Source organism: Nyctibius grandis, assembly GCF_013368605.1.
Source record: "Nyctibius grandis isolate bNycGra1 chromosome 34 unlocalized genomic scaffold, bNycGra1.pri SUPER_34_unloc_1, whole genome shotgun sequence".
Taxonomy (NCBI): domain Eukaryota; kingdom Metazoa; phylum Chordata; class Aves; order Nyctibiiformes; family Nyctibiidae; genus Nyctibius; species Nyctibius grandis.
Genome location: NW_027167468.1, coordinates 30,722 through 50,080, shown reverse-complemented (window position 1 = coordinate 50,080; position 19,359 = coordinate 30,722). Strand labels below are relative to the sequence as shown.

General features: G+C 49.6%; 1 protein-coding gene and 1 pseudogene across 1 annotated transcript; both read right to left on the bottom strand.

Moving 5' to 3' along the window:
- Positions 1-1,418: 1,418 nt before the first annotated feature.
- On the bottom strand, positions 1,419-15,592 carry LOC137676987 (ubiquitin carboxyl-terminal hydrolase MINDY-2-like). The gene is given in 7 exon segments (XM_068424182.1): positions 1,419-1,524; positions 3,487-3,586; positions 3,824-3,900; positions 10,177-10,319; positions 10,418-10,554; positions 14,639-15,355; positions 15,358-15,592. Coding segments are annotated over 7 exon segments (1,482 nt in total). The 5' UTR covers positions 15,560-15,592.
- Positions 15,593-16,784: 1,192 nt separating this feature from the next.
- On the bottom strand, positions 16,785-18,519 carry LOC137676986 (volume-regulated anion channel subunit LRRC8C-like; annotated as a pseudogene).
- Between the last annotated feature and the right edge of the window lie 840 nt (positions 18,520-19,359).

Genomic DNA, 19,359 nt, shown 5'->3' with positions numbered 1-19,359 from the left:
TACTTTAGCTACTTTTATATGCTAATAGATTATGAACAGCAAATTAAGCAAGAGTTGTCTTGGTTTAGATTTCTCTTCTTGAAGTGAAAACATGAAGTTGTCTCTAAAATTCAAAAAGATATTCTGTAACAGTTACTTATGTATGTGCTTGGAGGAAAGTGGTACACTGCATTTTCTTACTATGTCTATTAGAAACCTCACTTGGGCGCGGGAAGTCGATTGAATTGGCTATAGATGAAACCATCTGTGTAACAGACGTTGTAAGCCCAGGTTTGTTCTACGCTGTACCAGTTCAAAGTAAAGGTAAGAAAAAGTGTTCACTGTTGTGTGAGCCGACACAGGCAGGATGCAGGAACAACCACAAAACCACGGATAAAATGCAAAGAGCAAATTTATTCCCGTTACCTCGCAAACCGGGGGTTCTCCGAAGCAGCACCCAGGGCAAAGGCATGCAAGCGGGGATGCAGGCACCACGGAGCTTGGTTCCTGCTAGACAGAGAGTGAGAGATTCCAGGCCTGCTGCCTTCGCCTGTATATTAAGGGTTTCTTGCAGGTGGCAGTTTTCCACTGTGCTTTGATCCTTCTCCCAGCAGGGCAGGAATCTCAGGACCGCGTCTCCTGGGGAGTACAAAGCTGGACGTGTACATTTGGGCTTGTGGGGTATAGAACAGAGTAATATACAGAGGCACGCAATAAATACATATAGGAAAAGGAATAAACATATATATCTATAGAATAATATGGTAAATCAAGTGTCCCAGTCATCCTGTCAGGGAAGGAAACCACTCAGCCAGCCAGGCACCATCAGTAGATTGTTCCATTGGATGCTATAAGTCCTGGAGATGTTGAATGTTGTCCTCTGTGCCGGCTGATTCATCAGTGATGTTGAGGTTGCATTTATGGTGTTGGAGGAGGAAACAGTCCATTGTCAAACAATGTTGTAATGTTCATTGGCATACAGTCGTTACCTACTCAGAAAAAATAGCAAAGGAAAAACATTAACATCACAATCACTTAGCATAATATAATTGTATAATACAGCTACTGGCATGCTAATGAAACACTCAGCCACACCCCCCCCTCCCCAAAATACTCCCCCAAGCTTCCTCGTGTGGGATCCTGGGGGGGGGGTACACAAGAACGGGTGGGGGGGCCCCAAGCCGAGGATGCCGAGGGTTCTCAGGGGAACCCAGGGCAGGGGGGCAGGGGGTCGGGGTGGTCCAAGGGGGTCCTGAGGGGGGGTCCTGCGTGTCAGGGGGGTCCAGCCCCAGGATGGCACATGGAGACTCGGCGTGACGCCGACAGACCCTGGGGACACAGTTTGTCCCCGAGGGGGCTCTCAGGGGATGCTGTGGGGGGCATCAGGGTGAGCAGGGGTCCCCGGGTGATGGGGGGGTCCCGGGTGACGGGGGGGTCCGCTACTTCCCAGCGATGAGGGGGTTCCGGAGGACGATGATGATGGAGTCCCCACGCAGGAACATCTTGGAGACGCAGCGATCTTTGGTGACAGGCTGGGAGATTTTTCTGGAGACATGGAGAAAAGAAACACCTGAGAAGAAAGAGAAACTGGAAATTTCCTCCTGAAATCTGAAAAGGGCACGAGCATTACTGGGAAGACTACATTGAAGATCAACTGCAAAGTGGGAGAATTAGATAGAAATCAATACGCAAACCCAAAAGATGGGGTTTTTTTTTGCCTTTTTTGGACACTGGTGCAAAAGGTCATAACTACTTGCTTGAGATTATCAGCAAAGACTTTTCCTTGCTATTGCAATCTGCTCTATGGCAAATGTGTTTAAAGTAAGTTTTCAAATGTTTTCATGCTGTAACCTTCAGGAGAGGGCTTTGGTACAACTTTCTCTCTGTCAGGTACAAAAGGATTGCAAATTCAGTCTTGAAAATGATACAGGTTTGCTTTGTTGGATGACTGAATACTGCTGCCCTGCTAACAAAAAAAATACCCAAAACAACAAAAAACCCTAAAAAAACTCCCCGAAACAAAAAGAAACAACACAAAACCACCCCAAAATAAAACAGAAAAAAAACCAAAAAAAAGCCCCAAAACCAAAAAACCCAAAACCTCCAACTCCTCCCCAAAAAAAACCAAAACCAAAAAAACACCAACCCCTCCCCAAAAAACCCTTAAAAAACCTCACCAAGAAACAAAAAAACAAACCCAAAAACAAAAACAAAAACAAACTCGTAAAAAGAAAAAAAATTAAAAAACAAGCAAAAGAACCCCAAAACCCCCCTAAGAAACCCTTAAAAAACCTCCCCTAGAAACAAAAAAATAAAAAACAAAAACAAAATAAAAAAAACTCGGAAAAAGATTAAAAAAAACAAACAAGAAAAAAACAAAATCCCTAAAAAAACCCCAAACAAAACAACAAAAAAAACCAAAGAAAAAAACAAAACCAAAAGAAAAACAAAACCAAAAGAAACAAAAAACCCCAAAAACTCAAAACAACAAAATACACACAAAAAACACAGAAAAAATCCCCAAACCCAAAAAAACCCAAAAAACACCCCCAAAACCCTTAAAACACCCCCCTCCAAAAAAAAAACCCCAAAAACCTCCCAAAAACCAAAAAATCACAACCCCTCCCAAAAAAAAAATGAAAAAAATAAAAAGAAACAAAAAAAACAAAAGAAAGAAAAGAAAAGAAAAAAAAAACACCCCAAAACAAAAAAAAGCACCAAAAAACTAAACAAGGAAGAAACAAAAAATACCCAGAAAAAAAAAAAACCTCAAGAAAACCCCGAACCCTGCCATAGAAACAAACACAAAAACTAAAACCCCCAAAACAAATAGAAAAACACACTAAAAAAAACCTCCAAAAAACAACAAAAAAGCCCAAACAAAACCCGAAAAATAATGAAAAAGCAAGAAAAAAAACCAAAACAAATAAAAAAACCAAAAACCAAAAAACCCAAAACATGCAAAACCACAAAAAATGAAAAACAAACAAAAACCACCCAAAAACAACCCCCTGAAAAAAAAACGAAAAAAATTTTTAAAAAGCAAAAAAAAAACCAAAATAACAAAAGAAACACAGAAAAACCCAAAAGAACCAGAAAATAAAAATAACAGAAAAAAACCTAACCCCCCCAAAACAAAAACCCACAAAAAAACCCCACAAAACCCAAAACAACCAAAAAAACAAAAAACAACAAAAAAACACAAAACAAAAAAAAAACACAAAAAACAAACCCACCAAGAAACCACCAAAAACACCAAAAAATACACAAAACGAAAAAAAACAAAGAAAACACCCCCACACCCCCCAAAACAAACCCCAAACCCCCCAAAACAAAACCCCCCAAGAAACCACCAAAAAACACAAACAAAAACAACCCTCCCCAAAACCCCACAAAAAAATAACCCCAAAGCAACCCCAAACCCACCAACCCAGGGACCGATGGCGCCAAGGTCCGGGCCCAAGAGGGGCAGAAATCCCCCCCAGCCCCGCGGAGGGTTGTTCCCACCCCCGGCACTGCGGCCTGCGGGGGAGCGGCCGCACCTCGGGCAGCCCCTGCGAGCCGTGCCGGGGGAGGCCGGGGCGACAGGAGCCGGGGGGGAAACGGGCTGCGGGGAATCAGCCGGTGCTCAGAGCCGGATTGCAGAGAGCCGGGGGTACAGCCCCAGTGACACCCCATCAACACCGGGGTGACTGGGGTGAGCAGTGACGGGGGTAACTGGGGACAGGGACAGGGCTGGGGCCAGGAGGGGACATCAGGGTGGCAGAGGGTCCCCCCCGGGCGTGGCAGCGCGGGCGGCCAGGAGGAGCTGGAGGGGCGCGGGGGGGGTCGCTGTCCCCGTCACTGTCCCCGTCGCTGTCGTTGTCCCCGTCCGGCCGCAGCACCCGGTTGTGGAGGCGGCTGAAGCGCCGCGCGCGCCGGCTGCGGGGACAGAGGGGACATGGCGGGGGACACCGCGCTGGCTGGGGGGAGACACTGGGGGGGGGACCAGTGTAACCCAGTACGAACCAGTACGGGCGGCGCTGGGCGGGGCCGAGGCCGCGCCAGATCCGGGCCAGCTCCCGCGTGGCCTCCGTGGGGGTCAGGCCCGAGTGGATGCTGTCACGTCACTGTCACCTCGCTGTCACCTCCCCGGGACACGCCCTCCCCCAGAGCTTGTGTCCCCTCGCTGCTGTCCCCATCCCCCTGCGGGGGCCACGTTGTCCCCATGTTCCCCTCATGTCCCCGTGTCCCTGTATCCCCGTGTGCCCCCCATGTCCCCATGTGCCCCCATCCCCATGCTCCCCTGTCCCCCCATGTACCCATGTTCCACTCGTCCCCCTGTCCCCTCCAATGTCCCCATGTCTTCCCACATGTCCCCATGTCCCCCACCTCCCCTCCTGTCCCCTCCTGTCCCCGTGTCCCCTGTCCCCATGTCCCCCCATGTCTCCCAGTGTCCCTGTTTCCTCCCCATGTCCCCCATGGCCCGCCATGGCCCCCCATGGTCCCATATCCCCCCCTGTCCCTCTCATGTCCCCCCTATGTCCCCTGTCCCCACCTGCGGAGGGGTCCCCGCTGGACGCGGCAGAATGTGACGAACCCATTGACACATTTCTTCTTGGGCCGGGGGGGACCCTCGCTGTCCCCTCTGGCCCCCCGGCCCCCCCAGGGGACACCGTGCTGCTACGGGCCACTGCCACCGGTGGGGACACTGCCGTGCCCTGGGGGGACAGGGGGTTACACCAGGGGGGGGGGGGTGACACCAGAGGGGTGGTGACACTGATGGGGTGACACTAGAGTTGGGGTGACACCGGGGGGGGATGACAGCAGGGGGGTGACACCAAGGGGCGTGTGACACTTGGGGTGGGGGGGTGACACCGGGGCGGGTGCCGGTACCCACCTGCGGGCCGAGACACACGTCATCGACAAAATCTGGGGGGGGACACACAGACCCCGGTGACACTGGAGGGGGGCTGCCAGTCCCCACCTCCGGGCCAAGACACACGTCATTGAAGAGCTCTAGGGGGGGGACACACACCACGGTGACACTGGGGGGGACACGGACACAGACATTGCCACCCCCCCCCCCCGTGCACCCCCACCCCCACCTCTGATCACCCCCTCGGGGGGGCCCTGGGGGTGCGGGGATGCCAGCAGGGAGGGGCTGAGCCCCAAGAACCCGCCCCGGGGGGGGGAGCTGGGGGACACAGGGAGCCCCTCAGCCCCACCCAGTGCCTCCCAGTCCGGCCCAGTAGGGCACAGCCCGGGGCTCTCGGCCTCCCCCAGCTCCTCCTGCTTCTCCCATCGCAGTGAACCAGCCGCTGCCTGGGGGGGGGGAAGTGGGGGTCAGCACCTTGAGGTGCAGCCCCCCCCCCGCAGCTTCCCCCTCCCCAATGTAAGCTGCGGGAGGACATCGGGCGAGGGGTGACAATTGTGGGGGGGTGACATCGGGGGGGGTGACATCTAGATATGGGGGGTGACATGAGGGGGACACTGGGGGGGTGACAGAGGGGGACAGTGACATGGGGGGAAGATATAGCTATATTGGGGGTGACATGAGGGGGACACTGTGGGGGGGGTGACACGGGAGGGGGGACACACACCAGGGGGGCAGTGACATGGTGGGGGGAAACATATAGCTATGTGGGGGGTGACATGAGGGGGACACTGGGGGGGGGGGGAGGAGACACGGGAGGGGCACCGGAGGGGCACAAGGGACACCGCGCGCGGGGGGACACGGGGGGGGGCTGACAGGCGAAAGGATGCGGGGCGGGGGGGGGGGGGGGGGGGTGTCCCCTTACCGGTGTCTGCGGGGCGGCTCTGGGCCCCGGGCGCTGTCCCCTGGCTGCTGCATCTGGGGCAGGGGGACAAGTGCTGGGGGGCGGTGCCAGGCCTGTGGGGGTGGGAGTCCTAGGCCCGGGGGCGGGTCCCAGGCGCTGGGCTGGGTGCCAGGCCTCAGGGGTGTGTCCCAGGCCCCGCGGGGGGGATCAGACTTTACTATTCGCACTGTGGCCTTTCAGCAGCCCCCAACAACGAGTGTGTCAAAGCTCCACTCCTAGAAAACCCCCCGACAGCGACTCCCTGAGCCCCAACAGCCACCCCAGAGCAGCACCAGGAGAATTAACGCTGAAACAAGGGACTCGGGACATTTTGCCCCTGAATTCTTCGAGGGCATCTTCATAACCTAGAAAACAACTCTCCATTTTCTATTTGATTTAGACAGACTTTCTCTGCCTCAGTGTAATAAGTTTTTCACACTCTATAAGCTCACGTTAATATTTGCAATTATTAAAGTCCTCATTTTCTTAAGTTTTTACTACATCGCTCTTGCACACTCAGATGCATCCGCTGGCATATCTTCAGCACTGAACCTTCCACTTATTTCTGTAAACATTATTTCTGCTGCTACATTCCAGATACTGAGGTGCTAATAGAAAAGCTCACAGAGCTTTTCCACCATCATAACTATATTTTAGCAAAGGAGCACAAAGTTTAATTTTGAGATCCATTGACAAGTGTCCCCTTAAGATGGCAGGAATAGGGACCACCTTTTCATTTAGTATAAATAACCTATTATTGTTTTTTGGGGTTTTTTTTAAGGGTTTTTTAGGTTCCTTGCGTTTTCTGGTTCTTTTGTTTTTTTTCTGTTTCTTTTGTTTTTGGTGGTTTTTTTTTTGTTTTTTTTTTTTGGGGGGGTTGTTTTTGGGTGGGTTTTTTGTTTGTTTGTTTTTTGATTTTTTTTCAGAGGGGGGTGTTTTGGTTTCTTTTGGGGTGGTTTTTTTTTGTTTGTGTTTTGGGTATTTTGGGGGGTTTTTTTGGTTCTTTTGTGGGTTTTTTGGTGGTTCTTTGTGTTTGTTTTAGGGATTTTGTTTTTTTTTGTTTCGGTTTGGTGTTTTTTTTGCTTTTTCCGGTTTGTTTTTGTTTTTGCTTTTTTTGGGGGGGGTGTTTGTTTTTTGAGGGTTTTCTTGGGTTTTTTGGGGGGGGCTGGGGTTTTTTTGGTTTTGTTTTTTGGGGGGGAGTTGGAGGTTTTGGTGTTTTTTTCATTTTGGGTTTTTTTTGTGTTTTTTGGGGGGTTTTTTGGGTGCTTTGTTTTGTTTTGGTTTGGTTTTGGGGGTTTTGTGTATTTTTTGGTTTTGTTTCTAGTTTGTTTGCTTTGGGTTTTTGTTTGTTTGTTTGTTTTGTTGTTTTGGGTATTTTTTTTATTAGCAGCACAGCAGTATTCAGTCATCCAACAAAGCAAACCTAAATCACTTTCAAGATTGAATTTGCAATCCTTTTGTACCTGACAGAGAGAAAGTTGTACCAAAGCCCTCTCCTGAAGGTTACAGCATGAAAACATTTGAAAACTTACTTTAAACACATTTGCCATAGTGCAGATTGCAATAGCAAGGAAAAGTCTTTACTGATAATCTCAAGCAAGTAGTTATGACCTTTTGCACCAGTGTCCAAAAAAGGCAAAAAAAAACCCCATCTTTTGGGTTTGCGTATTGATTTCTATCTAATTCTCCCACTTTGCAGTTGATCTTCAATGTAGTCTTCCCAGTAATGCTCGTGCCCTTTTCAGATTTCAGGAGGAAATTTCCAGTTTCTCTTTCTTCTCAGGTGTTTCTTTTCTCCATGTCTCCAGAAAAATCTCCCAGCCTGTCACCAAAGATCGCTGCGTCTCCAAGATGTTCCTGCGTGGGGACTCCGTCATCATCGTCCTCCGGAACCCCCTCATCGCTGGGAAGTAGCGGACCCCCCCCGTCACCCGGGACCCCCCCGCCACCCGGGGACCCCCGTTCACCCTGATGCCCCCCACAGCATCCCCTGAGAGCCCCCTCAGGGGGACAAACCGTGTCCCCAGGGTCTGTCGACGTCACGCCGAGTCTCCATGTGCCATCCTGGGGCTGGACCCCCCTGACACGCAGGACCCCCCCTCAGGACCCCCTTGGACCACCCCGACCCCCTGCCCCCCTGCCCTGGGTTCCCCTGAGAACCATCAGCATCCTCGGCTTGGGGCCCCCCCACCCGTTCTTGTGTACCCCCCCCAGGATCCCACACGAGGAAGCTTGGGGGGGTATTTTGGGGAGGGGGGTGTGGCTGAGCCCCCCAGGAGGGCAGAATTAGGAGGAGTCATGTGTATCGCCCCCCAGACACTGTGCTCACCTCCCCCCCACAGGGTAATAAAGCTGGTTTGTCACTACCTGGTGTCACACTTTGTGCCCCCCACCCTGGGGCTGATCTGCCCCCTGCCCAGGGGTCAATTCTCTCCCCTTCGGGGCTGTTCTAACCCCCCCCGGGGGTTCATCAAGTTCCCCCCTGGGGGCAATTTAATTCTTATTCCATTTTAATGGGAATTAAAATTCGACTAAAATGGGAGTTTTAATGGGAATTAAAATGTGATCAAAATGGGAATTTTAGTTGGAAGTAAAATGCGATTAAAATGGGAATTTTAACTGTAATCAAAATGCGATCAAAATGCGAAATTTAATCGGAATTAAAATGCGATCAAAATGTGAAATTCAATTGGAATTAAAATGCGATCAAGATGGGAATTTTAACCGTGATCAAAACGCGATCAAAGTGGGAATTTCAATCGGAATCAAAACACGATCAAAATGGGAATTTTAATTGGAATTAAAACGCGATTAAAGTGGGCATTTGCCCAGTCAGCATTTGCTCTCAGCTAAGAGCTGTGCTCCTGGTTTTCAAGGGTTTTCTTTTCTCCAAGGTCGCCCCAACCGCAAAATGCAGGCCAGTGTTTTTGGGCGATGGGACTTTTAGGTTTGGGTTTAAGCCCAGCGGTTGCTGATTTTTAAGCTCCACGGGGGCTTCTCGTCTCACGTGGACACGTACATAATGTTAGAGTGGGGTGTGATGTTAAAAGGGTAGTATTTTGTTGTTGTTGTTCTGAATGCCCCTTTTTTATTTAGATAAACTAGGTAATTTGTAATATAAATGCTCCTTCCTCTCAAGCTTTTTGTGCAGTTTCAGCAGAAGCTCTTCATTGTAATAGGTTATTTATACTAAATGAAAAGTAACTGTTTCCACAGCAGGGAAGAACAGCTGCATCCGTCATCATCTCTTTACAAATGAGACATAACAACTCATCTGGAACAGGATCATCTGAGGAGGAGGAGCATGGCTCCTCTGGTAAAAAGGGAGGCTTTTCCTTCTTTCCTCTGGCATAAGCTTCCCTGGAGGTGGGCTGGGGAAGGAAAAAGAAAAAAAATGCACACATAGCTCATCTGAAGACCCACACCTACAATGACATTTCAATGATTATTCCAAGCAGCAAAAGCCTTTAGTCCTCTCCTTTTATCTAGCGTGAGGGTTGCTTGACTAAAATACTTGTTTGCCGAAATGAATATAGCCAGGACGTTCCAAAGGCTTGAGCAGTGTTTTGAATTCCGTTGACATTCTTTGGCTTAACTTCGGGTTCCTGAGGGGCGAAATAGCCCTCAGCTACCATCCACTCAGAGACACAAACCCGCTCCTGATCCAAAGCACAGTTCGGAGGGAGAGCTTATTTCAGGGCCCTGAACCAGTCATTGGAGACACTTGCATCCACCATCTGCATGTGAGGGCTGAATTCACGCCTCATGCATGTACATTCAGTGACTAACGTTAAGTGGCATGAATGCTCAACCAGAGGCTTGTGTAATTAAAACACACAAACATTCAATAGGCAGAGTCAACAGAAACATCTTGGTATGACACGAAATACTAAAAACTGTGAACTGTCCTTCAAAAGAGTTAAAACCAGAAAAATTCCCAATAATATTGAAATATATAAAAGTATGCACGAACATTCACAGAGAAAGATCTATGGACACGAGTAATGTCCGTGACCTAGAAAAAAGAAAATGTTCCCTTTGCCATTGCAGCTTTCCCTCGAATTTTGCCGGGCTTTGCCACCTCACCTGTCTATTTCACCGCAGGAGAAACAATGCTTAAGATGGGGATTCCTGGCTTTGTTACGGTGAGGGACCGAACTGGCAAACAGATGTCCCAGCGCCTGCCCGTGCGGGCGTACCTGGACGCTGGTGCGCAGCAGGACTTGTCCGGAGCGGCCGTTTGTCCCTGTCGCTCGCACTGGTGACACTGGGGCGAGCACTGGTCCCGTCACCTGCCTGTCAACGCTCAGGCGGGCCGCGTGGGCACACCCATTGGATGGAGAGAGCGCGGGCACACGCCCATTGGACGGGACAGGTGCTCCCGCCCGCCCTCCCTCACTGCCCAGGCAAGGAACTGCGCAGCGGGGCCCGCGGCCGCCGGTTCTCGCCGTGCTGCCGCCCGGGCTGCGCGCGCTCGGCTTTCCCAGCGCTGCTGCCTCGTCGGGGTGTGCGGTTGCCTTTACCCCGCCGCGTCACTCGCCGCTGGAAGAGAGACGGCGTCGCGGGACCCGCGGGGGTGAGTATCCCCGCGCATCTCTCTCTCTCGGGGCGCTCCCTTGTTTCCCCCCTGTATTTCCCACCTTTCCTGTTGCTCGGTTTCCTGCGCCTTTGCCCGGTAAAGCGGCGTGTTCGGCAGCGTTGCGGGCCAGAGTTTTGAGAGAGAATTGCTTGAGAACTGAGACTTTCGTGGACGTGAGGGCGTGGGCGGTCTCGGCTTCTGTAAAAAAACCGCGTGTCAGATGTGGCAGTGAGTAGCGTGTTGCATGACCGAACTCGTGCCGTACTGAAAGGTGGCAGATGTGGGGCTGGGAAAGGGAAAGCCGTTGCCTGGGCCGTTTGGGGTGTGAGTTTAGTGGCGGCTGTGACGGCCCGAAACCGGCAGCGTGGTGCCGAGTCTCTGCTGGTACAGTCCCTGCAGGCTCTCGTCCGGTCCCTGCAGGCGCAAGTGGAGACTTTGGAGGGGCGGCTGGAAGAGCAGAAGGCTCAGGCAGGCTGTCTGCAGCCTGTGCTTACAGAGCAGCTCCGCGCGGGCGAGAGTCGCCGTTTCCAGTCGCCCCCCGAGGGGGAAGCCGCGTGTTCTGTGAGGAGTTAGAGGCGGCAAAACTCAGACCAGACAAGCAAGAAATGCCCGCTGGTCGCGAGCCTTAGTTAAACCAGACTTTATATATGATGATGATCTGAGTTACCCTGCTCAGATTGCCGCCAAAGACACTCCCCATTCGGCCGTAGGCCTGGCCGCACTAAAACAGGAGTACAGCCGCGCTCCTGGGGAGTCGGAAACCGAATAGGCACGGAGGGTGTCACGGTCCGGCGGAGACCACCCGCTGTTACGCGTACGGAGGGCGGCTTGGCTCCCAGCGGTGTAGGAGCGCGAGCTCGGAGCTGAACAGGAATCGCCAGCGATGCTGCCCGTGGGCCCTGCCCGGAGGACACCCTTGGTACGGGGTGTCCCGGCATCATTAAAACTCCTGGGCATACGATGGCAGAGCGCGGTTACAGCAGTGCCTCGGAGCGAGAGGGTCTCCGCCGCAGCGGTGGGGCGGGTGAGCCCTGAACGCAGGTCCCGGGAGTTGGAGGTGTGGACCTGGGGGGAGGTCACCCAGGAGTTAATTAATTACCGACGAAAGTATGGTCCGGTTAACGTACCGTCGGCGACATCTGCCCTGGGGTGTGGAAAAGGTATCCCGCAGGATCTCACGGACGGGTTACCCCCAGGCAAGCTAGAGAAGTTGGTCTCGGGGTGGCCCGGGGAGCGGGCGAGCCAAGGAGCAATATCCAAACCCCTGACTCCTAGTGCACCCCCCCCCGTCCCCAGTTGTTTTGTGCAAAACGTGTGGTTCACTGGTGCCTCCGCTAAACGGGAGGGTAAGATCTGGAGATACCGGGCAGTCGCTGTACAGGGAAGAACTGATCAAAAATTGATTACGGAAGGGGAAGGCGGCGCCCAAGCGGGAGAGTTAGTGGCTGTGTGGAGTGTTTTCAAACGTGTGTCCCAATCCACTTCCCCTGTTTCTATTTACACTGACTCCTTTGGTGTGTTTAAGGGGTGTACGGAGCGGCTCCCCTTGTGGGAGCAGAATGGGTGGGGAGTTAACAGAATACCTGTATGGCAGAAGGAGAGATGGCAAAATATTTTAGCTATTGCCAAACAAGGAAATTTTGCCATGGCACGGGTGGCTCCGCAGCAGCTTGACAAACCCCGGTCAGCCAGCAGAATAACAAAGCTGATGAACTAGCCCGACTGGCTCCTCTGCTAAGTGGGCCGGTGGTAGAAGAATGGGAGCGATGATGAGAGTGGTTGCATGTGAAAAGGGGGCATCTGGGAGCAAAGGAGCTCTACCGGGAGGCCGGAGCCTCGGGGCTGGCCGGTTACCGGGGGAGGCTGTCAAAGCTGTATCGCTGCCTGAGGCCAGTGCCGCAGCCGGCTGGGCTGGCACCCCCTCGAGGGAGCCCCCATCCCCCCCATCTTAGGCAAGGGAGAGGTGTTTGGGCTTTTCTTCCCTTTTCTGCAGGTGAATCCCTCAAAGGAGGACGGCAGCAGACTCCCATGTGGGTTTTAATTCCGTGTCTAATACTGGTATTTATTGCGTTGTGTGTCCGTTTGGCACGGGTTATACATATGATCGTTTCGCCAGACAAAGATCAAAACTGTGGTATTGGACCAACAAGGCTGGAAAGGCGGTATGGTTCCAAAAATATTGGTCTCACACAAGTGATACCATCCTCGGTCAAATCAGTTTTGAATGTGGCTGTACTTGGATAAACGATTCAAAAGTTTGGGAATGTACTCGTTGTTATTGGAATAAAACAAAAAGAGAATTTATCCCTGTTTGGGGGTCCCCCTTGGAAATAAGAAAAATGTATATCTTTACAGACCTGCAAGCAGCAGAGCCCCCTTTGAAAAGGGAATTGGAGCACTAAAAGGCCATTACTGGATTTGTGGCCACTACACACATAAGGTGCTGCCAGCAAATTGGAGTGGGGTGTGTTATGTTGGGGCAATTCACCCTTTATTCTTCCTGCTCCCAGGAGACAAGGACGAAGATTTGAGTATCAAATTATATGCTGCTATAGTGGGTGGTAGTGGCCAAGTGTGGGGAGAAGATGCCTGGCCCCCTATTATGGACCTGCCACCCGGAATCCTCGTGAGAAAATCAGCGGTGCCTGAGAATAACCTAAACCACATAATTTGGCTACAGGCTGTCTTAGAAACCATCACCAATGAAATGGCTCATGCTCTGGATCTATTAGCAGATCAGGCCACGCAAATGAGAACGGCAAATTTTTAACATTGAATGGTCCTTGACTAATTGCTGGCAGAAGGCGGGGGAGGGTATGTGGTAAACTGAATGATTCTAACTGTTGTTTGAAAATTGATGTTCTTTCAAGTTGTTAAACAGATAATGTCAGGAATATGAAAATTAGCTCATGTCCCAATACAAACCTGGGAGGGTTGGGAAATAGATCCCTTTTCGTGGCTTCCAGGCGCTCCATGGGTCAAACGTGTTTTATTTAACCTGTTACGTGGTTTTGTAACGTTGATGTTCTTACCGTGTATTGTCCCCTGTTTTGTGCAATTAATTCAACGTGTTGTAAGTAACATGCATTTTATAGCTGCTCCATCACCGTGTTACGGGAAAATAGTAACCAGGAAAACTCTCTAAGCCAAATGATAGTTTAGAAAGCCGACATTGGTTTATTGCAGCGCTGGGTGCATGGGGGATCTCTCCTCCTAGCATGCACACGTAAGAATAAAAGCATACTCATTATATACATTATAGAAAAATGAATATTCATATAATTCCAAGAAAAGCCCACCTATTCCAAGAAACTTATGCATATGCTAATACATTATGTAATTGTCTTTGCGCATGCGTACTAACTTGGGGAAGGGGTCTTGGGTGGTCCCTGGGGGTCTCTAGTGGTCGCAGTCCCCCCATAATTGAGCTTCTGCGCATGCGTGGTTGAGGCCTTCTTGTTGACGAGTGCAGGTGGCCTCAAGGAGAAGAGGTTGTTGTGGTTCTCACTGGACTTACCTCTCCTCCGGCGCCAGAGTTTGGGAATCAAGTTAATTTAGACATCACAAAGCTGTTTTTCGCAGTCCTGTTTGTCTTTGGCCCTTCTTTATAATTAGCAAGGAATTTAACAGAGACCTTGGATTTTCTAAGACTAAGCGCAAGCCAGAATCATTGATGACTATAACACTGTTATCAGTCCCATAAGCAGACTCTATCTACAAAACATGCAGTTTGCTTCAGAACATCCTGTTATTCTCTGTTATTCTAGCTGAAAGGAAAATTACTACCAGGAAAGTTGATTCTGTGTAAAGGTAACACAGAGCAGGCCTTTTAGAGCCTACTCCGAGGCCTGCTCTTGCTGAACCGTTACTAAACGGTCTGGTATCGATTCCCCCCTTTGGAAGCAGTTAGAGTTATTATCTCACTACTTCCATATACTTTTCTCAATGATTCTCTTAACACGACCCACGCAGATCCCTGTGATAGCTATAATCACAACTACATAAACTATTCCCTCTAACAATGCGGCTAACCATCCTTTTAGAGACAGTGCACCTAATTCTTGCAGGATTTTGCTGAGGCAACTGTTTTCTGCTGCATCCCTGATTGCCCTGCTGTCTTCTACTACTCTCTTCATTTGATCCGATCGCTCTTGCAGATTATCAGTGATGTTTGGGATGTGGATGCAGCAGTGCTCTTTGTCTAACTTAAGGTATCCACACACTCCTTGTTCTTTGACTAATAGTAAGTCTAAGGCCAGTCTATTTTGCAGAGTCATTTTACGTTTGCGTTCATTACTCCCAGATTGTCTTCCACTTGCTGGAGAAGCAGCACCTTGCACCTCCTGGACCTGAGCAGCTGCTTGTTCTTGTTCCTGATAGTACTGAGAAGCTCTCCTGTCCTCCTCTTCCTGGAGCTTCTTTGCTAGCTCTAGATCACTGATTCCTTCTGGGATCTGTTCCCAGTTAATCTCTTGATTTTGCTGCTCTTGTTGTAGAGACAATGCCATCAGATAGTCTTGATCTATTTGATGCTGCTGCCCTCTGTAGACAGTTTCAGGGTCTGATGGAGGCCGTAGGTGGAATTCAGAATCACAGAAATTTCCATCACCAACCACATTGTGTAAGCTTTCCCAAACAACTTTCTCTTCTGTAAGAAAGCCCTGGTCTGTCATTAGCAGGTAAAGCTGACCCTTATATTTGGTCATGGTGCTAAAATGGTTGTTCCTGAAGAACACACAAAGCTCTCCCTCCTGGACAGCTGAAGTCAACTCACACAGTCCATGGTATGTCAACTGTGTAGCTGTGTTATTTAGAAATTGCTCAGCTGCAAAACCTTCGCTAACCAGTTCACTGTTGTCCAACTGTTTACAAGAAGTTATCTTCTCCACTAGCTGATTGTAACTGCAGTTACCAGCTGCTTTAACTACGTCAGCAACCTGAGGGTCCACTAACCATCCGTGATACAAGGGGATATCAAGAAGATCAAACACTATGCATTGACATCCAGACCCATCTGCACCTTACGTAGAATTGCCATTGCATCACTCATATTCCGCTCATAATTTAGACGCTGAATTTCAGATATCTCTTTAGGTTTTGCATCAAGAATATAGTCTCCTAAGTATTCCATCAGCTGTTCAGCTGTTATGATTTCCATCATTGGCGGCAGCTTAATCTTCCCAGCCAGGAGCAGCACGTTCATGATGGCCAGCAATGGGCAGGGTCCGTTCTCGTTCTGGGTGAAAATATGAAAATACAGCAGATTAATACGTGGCTAAGAGACTGGTGCTGTAGGTGGGATTTTGGGTTCTTTGACCACAGGGTGGCTTTCGTGGCACCGGGCCTGCTTATGCCGGATGGGGAACAGCTGAGTCAGAAGGGGAAAAGGGTTATGGCCCAGAAGCTGGCAGGGCTGGTCAAGAGGTCTTTAAACTAGGTTCGATGGGGGAGGGGGATAAGACCAGGGCAACTGCAAATGAACCTAGGGGCGACAGTCCGGCATCGGGGGCAAGACCGCTAGCCCAGCTGAAGTGCATTTACACCAATGCACGCAGCATGGGCAACAAACAGGAAGAGCTGGAAGCCACTGTACAGCAGGAAGGTTATGATGTGGTTGCCATCACAGAAACGTGGTGGGATGACTCTCATGACTGGAGTGCTGCTATGGATGGCTATAAGCTCTTTAAGAGGGACAGGCGAAGCAGGAGAGGCGGTGGGGTAGCGCTGTATGTTAGGGAGTGCTTGGACTGTGTCGAAATTGAGGAAGATGGTGAGGATGACAAGGTTGAATGTTTATGGGTGAAGATCAGGTGGAAGGTCGGCAGGGCGGACATTACGGTGGGAGTGTGCTATAGACCACCTAACCAGGATGAGCAGGCGGGCGAGGCGTTTTACAAGCGGCTGTCAGAAGCCGCCCGGTCACCGGCCCTTGTACTCGTGGGCGACTTCAGCTTGCCGGATGTCTGCTGGAAATACAACGTGGCAGAGAGGAAGCAATCTAGGAGGTTCCTCGAATGTGTGGAGGACAACTTCCTCATGCAAGTGGTAAATGAGCCCAGTAGAGGAGGGGCCCTGCTTGACCTGTTGTTTGTGAACAGAGAAGGACTAGTGGGAGATGTGAGGGTCGGTGGCCATCTTGGGAATAGTGACCATGAAATGTTAGAGTTTTCGATAGTGGGGGAAGTAAGGAGGGGCAAGAGCAGAACTTCTGCCTTAGATTTCTGCCGGGCAGACTTTAGCCTATTTAAGAGGTTGGTGGACAGAGTCCCTTGGGAGTCAGTCCTGAAGGGCAAAGGAGTCCAGGAAGGCTGGACATGCTTCAAAGGGGAATTGCTAAATATTCAGGAGCAGGCTGTTCGGAGTATGCACTTTCTACAGCATATTTGGTAGAAGCGTTATTTCTGTAAAACTGAGCGAGAGGAAGGTGGTTATTCAGCTTTCATTTGTTCCCTGACATCAGAAGGCGATGTTTCAAACGAGGTGTCCTCTACAACGAAACCAGTCCACTTCAGAGCTCTACATTCACCGAGCTCAGGTGGGAGGATTTCAACGAGATTGCCTTTAATATCCAAGTAGGAGAGGAATACCAAATTACGTATTTTAGGTGAAAGGACTGACAAGTCATTTTTCCCAGTGTTCAGAGTCTTTAAGTTTTTTGCAGAAGTATGGTTCATCTGGCACACTCTCCACTTTGTTGCAAGTAATGGAAAAGTGTTGTAAACTCTGCAGGACTCCTATTTCAGGTGTCATAAAGCGAATGTCATTGTAAGATAAATCCAAATATCTGATTTTGCTGCATAGGAATAGGTGGTATGGAAGAACCTCTCTTTTATTATGGCTGAAGTAAAGCCGCTCGAGACTAGTGAGTTTCTTTATATGTTTTGGGATGTACGTGATGCTGTTGTACCACAGCTTTAGGATTGTCAGTCTTCGCAGATGTTGGAAACTTACTATTTCTTCAATGGATTTGAGGTTGTTTTCCTTTGGATCCAATTCTTGAAGACTGAGAAGTCTGAAGACTGCATGAGGTAGGCACTCTCAGTCACAGTGAACCAATTCCAGCTGTGTCAGGTTGACCATCTTCTTCAGGTTGTCGAGCTTCACTAACTTAGTGTCGTCATTATGGATGCACAATTTTTGCAGGTGACTTGAAACGTCGAGTGCAGATTGTGGGATTTTGGACAAATTTCTTTTTATGTAAAGAACTTTAAGGCTTTTAAGTTCCCGAAAAGACTCCAGTGTGATGTTTTTGGAAATATTGTGACTTAGGAAGCCAGTTAAAGAGAGCTCATCCAAATTTCTGAGGCCATACATCCAGTGTGGAAGTTCTCTGATGTCATCAAACTTGACACTCAAGCTCTTGAGATTCTCCGTCAGAAATGCCAAGGCGGCACTGTGGCTCTTCACAGAGCACTGGTGCAACGAGAGCTCCTGGAGATTGTCCAACTGTGCAATGGTTGCTGGTATCTACGTTATTAATTATTTCAAGTTTTAATGACTGCAGCTTAGTAATTTCAAAAACTGTGTCTGGTCGTCCAGAAAGCATGAAAAGCTGCAGCTCCAAATGCCTGTGGGAGTTCGTCTGTAGCCTCTGCCGCAGTTTATCTGCGGTCCACTCGTTGTTCAGGTTCAGCTGTTTCAGCTTATTTTCACTGACTTCAGAGAGGAAGACAGCAAACCGCTTGGAATAGAGAGGATCATACTGATTGATCATATGAAGCATAAAAGCAAAGTCATTCTTGACATCTGGGATATCATCAATTCCCGTCTCTTGCCGAACATATTCAAAAGAATATTCTTTCAGTGAACGGTAGAACAACCAGTGCAATGTATAAAGGCATGTGAGGCCATAGATGCTTACAAAGCGTAGGTAGCAGTAAGAAAGTTTAGAGAACAGATGTGCCATCGTGTGATTACAGCAAAAATTCTTATATCCTGTCAGTTCTTCAATACCAACATTACAGACTACTGTAAAATTAACTTATGAGACAAGCGCCCTGTTACCAGTGAAAGCCACCGTGCTGCTCCCGCTCTGCCCCACCTCAGCTTTCAAGGCAGTTTGTAGAGACACTGCGATTTAAAAAAGCACACAGAGTGAAATGGAAAGAAGTAACTGGAGTGCCCTGCCCTTATCTCACCTGCAGCAGGTCTGCCGGCGTGCATTGCTCACCGAGACAGACCCCCAGATAAATAATATGTTTGCCTACAATTTTCTGTTTGAAAAAGCAATAAGGTCTGAAGACTAGTTTTGTTTGAATTTATTTCTGTCTGACCTACCTCATCACTGGCTGGCATTGAATACACCAACCGAAGCCATCCGTTATACAAATTGTTTGAATTTGTTGATTGTTTACATTTTAGGAAGTTCAAATGCTCTTTTCCTACTTTACTATCCTTTCCTTCTCCCACCACCATGGGATCCCGAAGACAGCGATCTGAGACGACATAACAAACTTTGAGCCATGGGGTGGTGTGGAGGACCATAAAATGGACTCTTTGGGGCAGACAGGAAGTGCGTTTAGTTATTTTGGGATAAGTGTGCATGTTCTATCTGCCAGGGACAAGCTCTGTTACCGAGGCCTGTGGACACGCATCCATTGGAGGAGACCTACATGGAGACACATGCCCATTGGATGACACGAGTCCATGGACCAGCCGCAGGATCCTTACAGCCTCCCTGCTTCCCCGTTGCTGCTGCTGCTGCCCCCCCTGCCGCCGCCTCCCTCCTCCTCCGGGCAGCGTCTACTTCTGTACACCCCCCCCACCGAGGAACGAGGACCGACAGCACACCGCTGGATCCGTGGTGGTGACTAACCTTGCTGCTCTCTCCGCTCTCCTGCTTAGTTTTCTCCTCTCACTTCCTACTTTTCCTATCGCTTCGTTTTCTCTCTGCCCTCTCGTTCAATAAAGCGGTCTGAGTGACAGCATCTGACCTCGTTTATGCCTTAATGTCATTCTCTCTTCAGAGTATAACACACACCTATTTTACCTGTTGAAAAACCT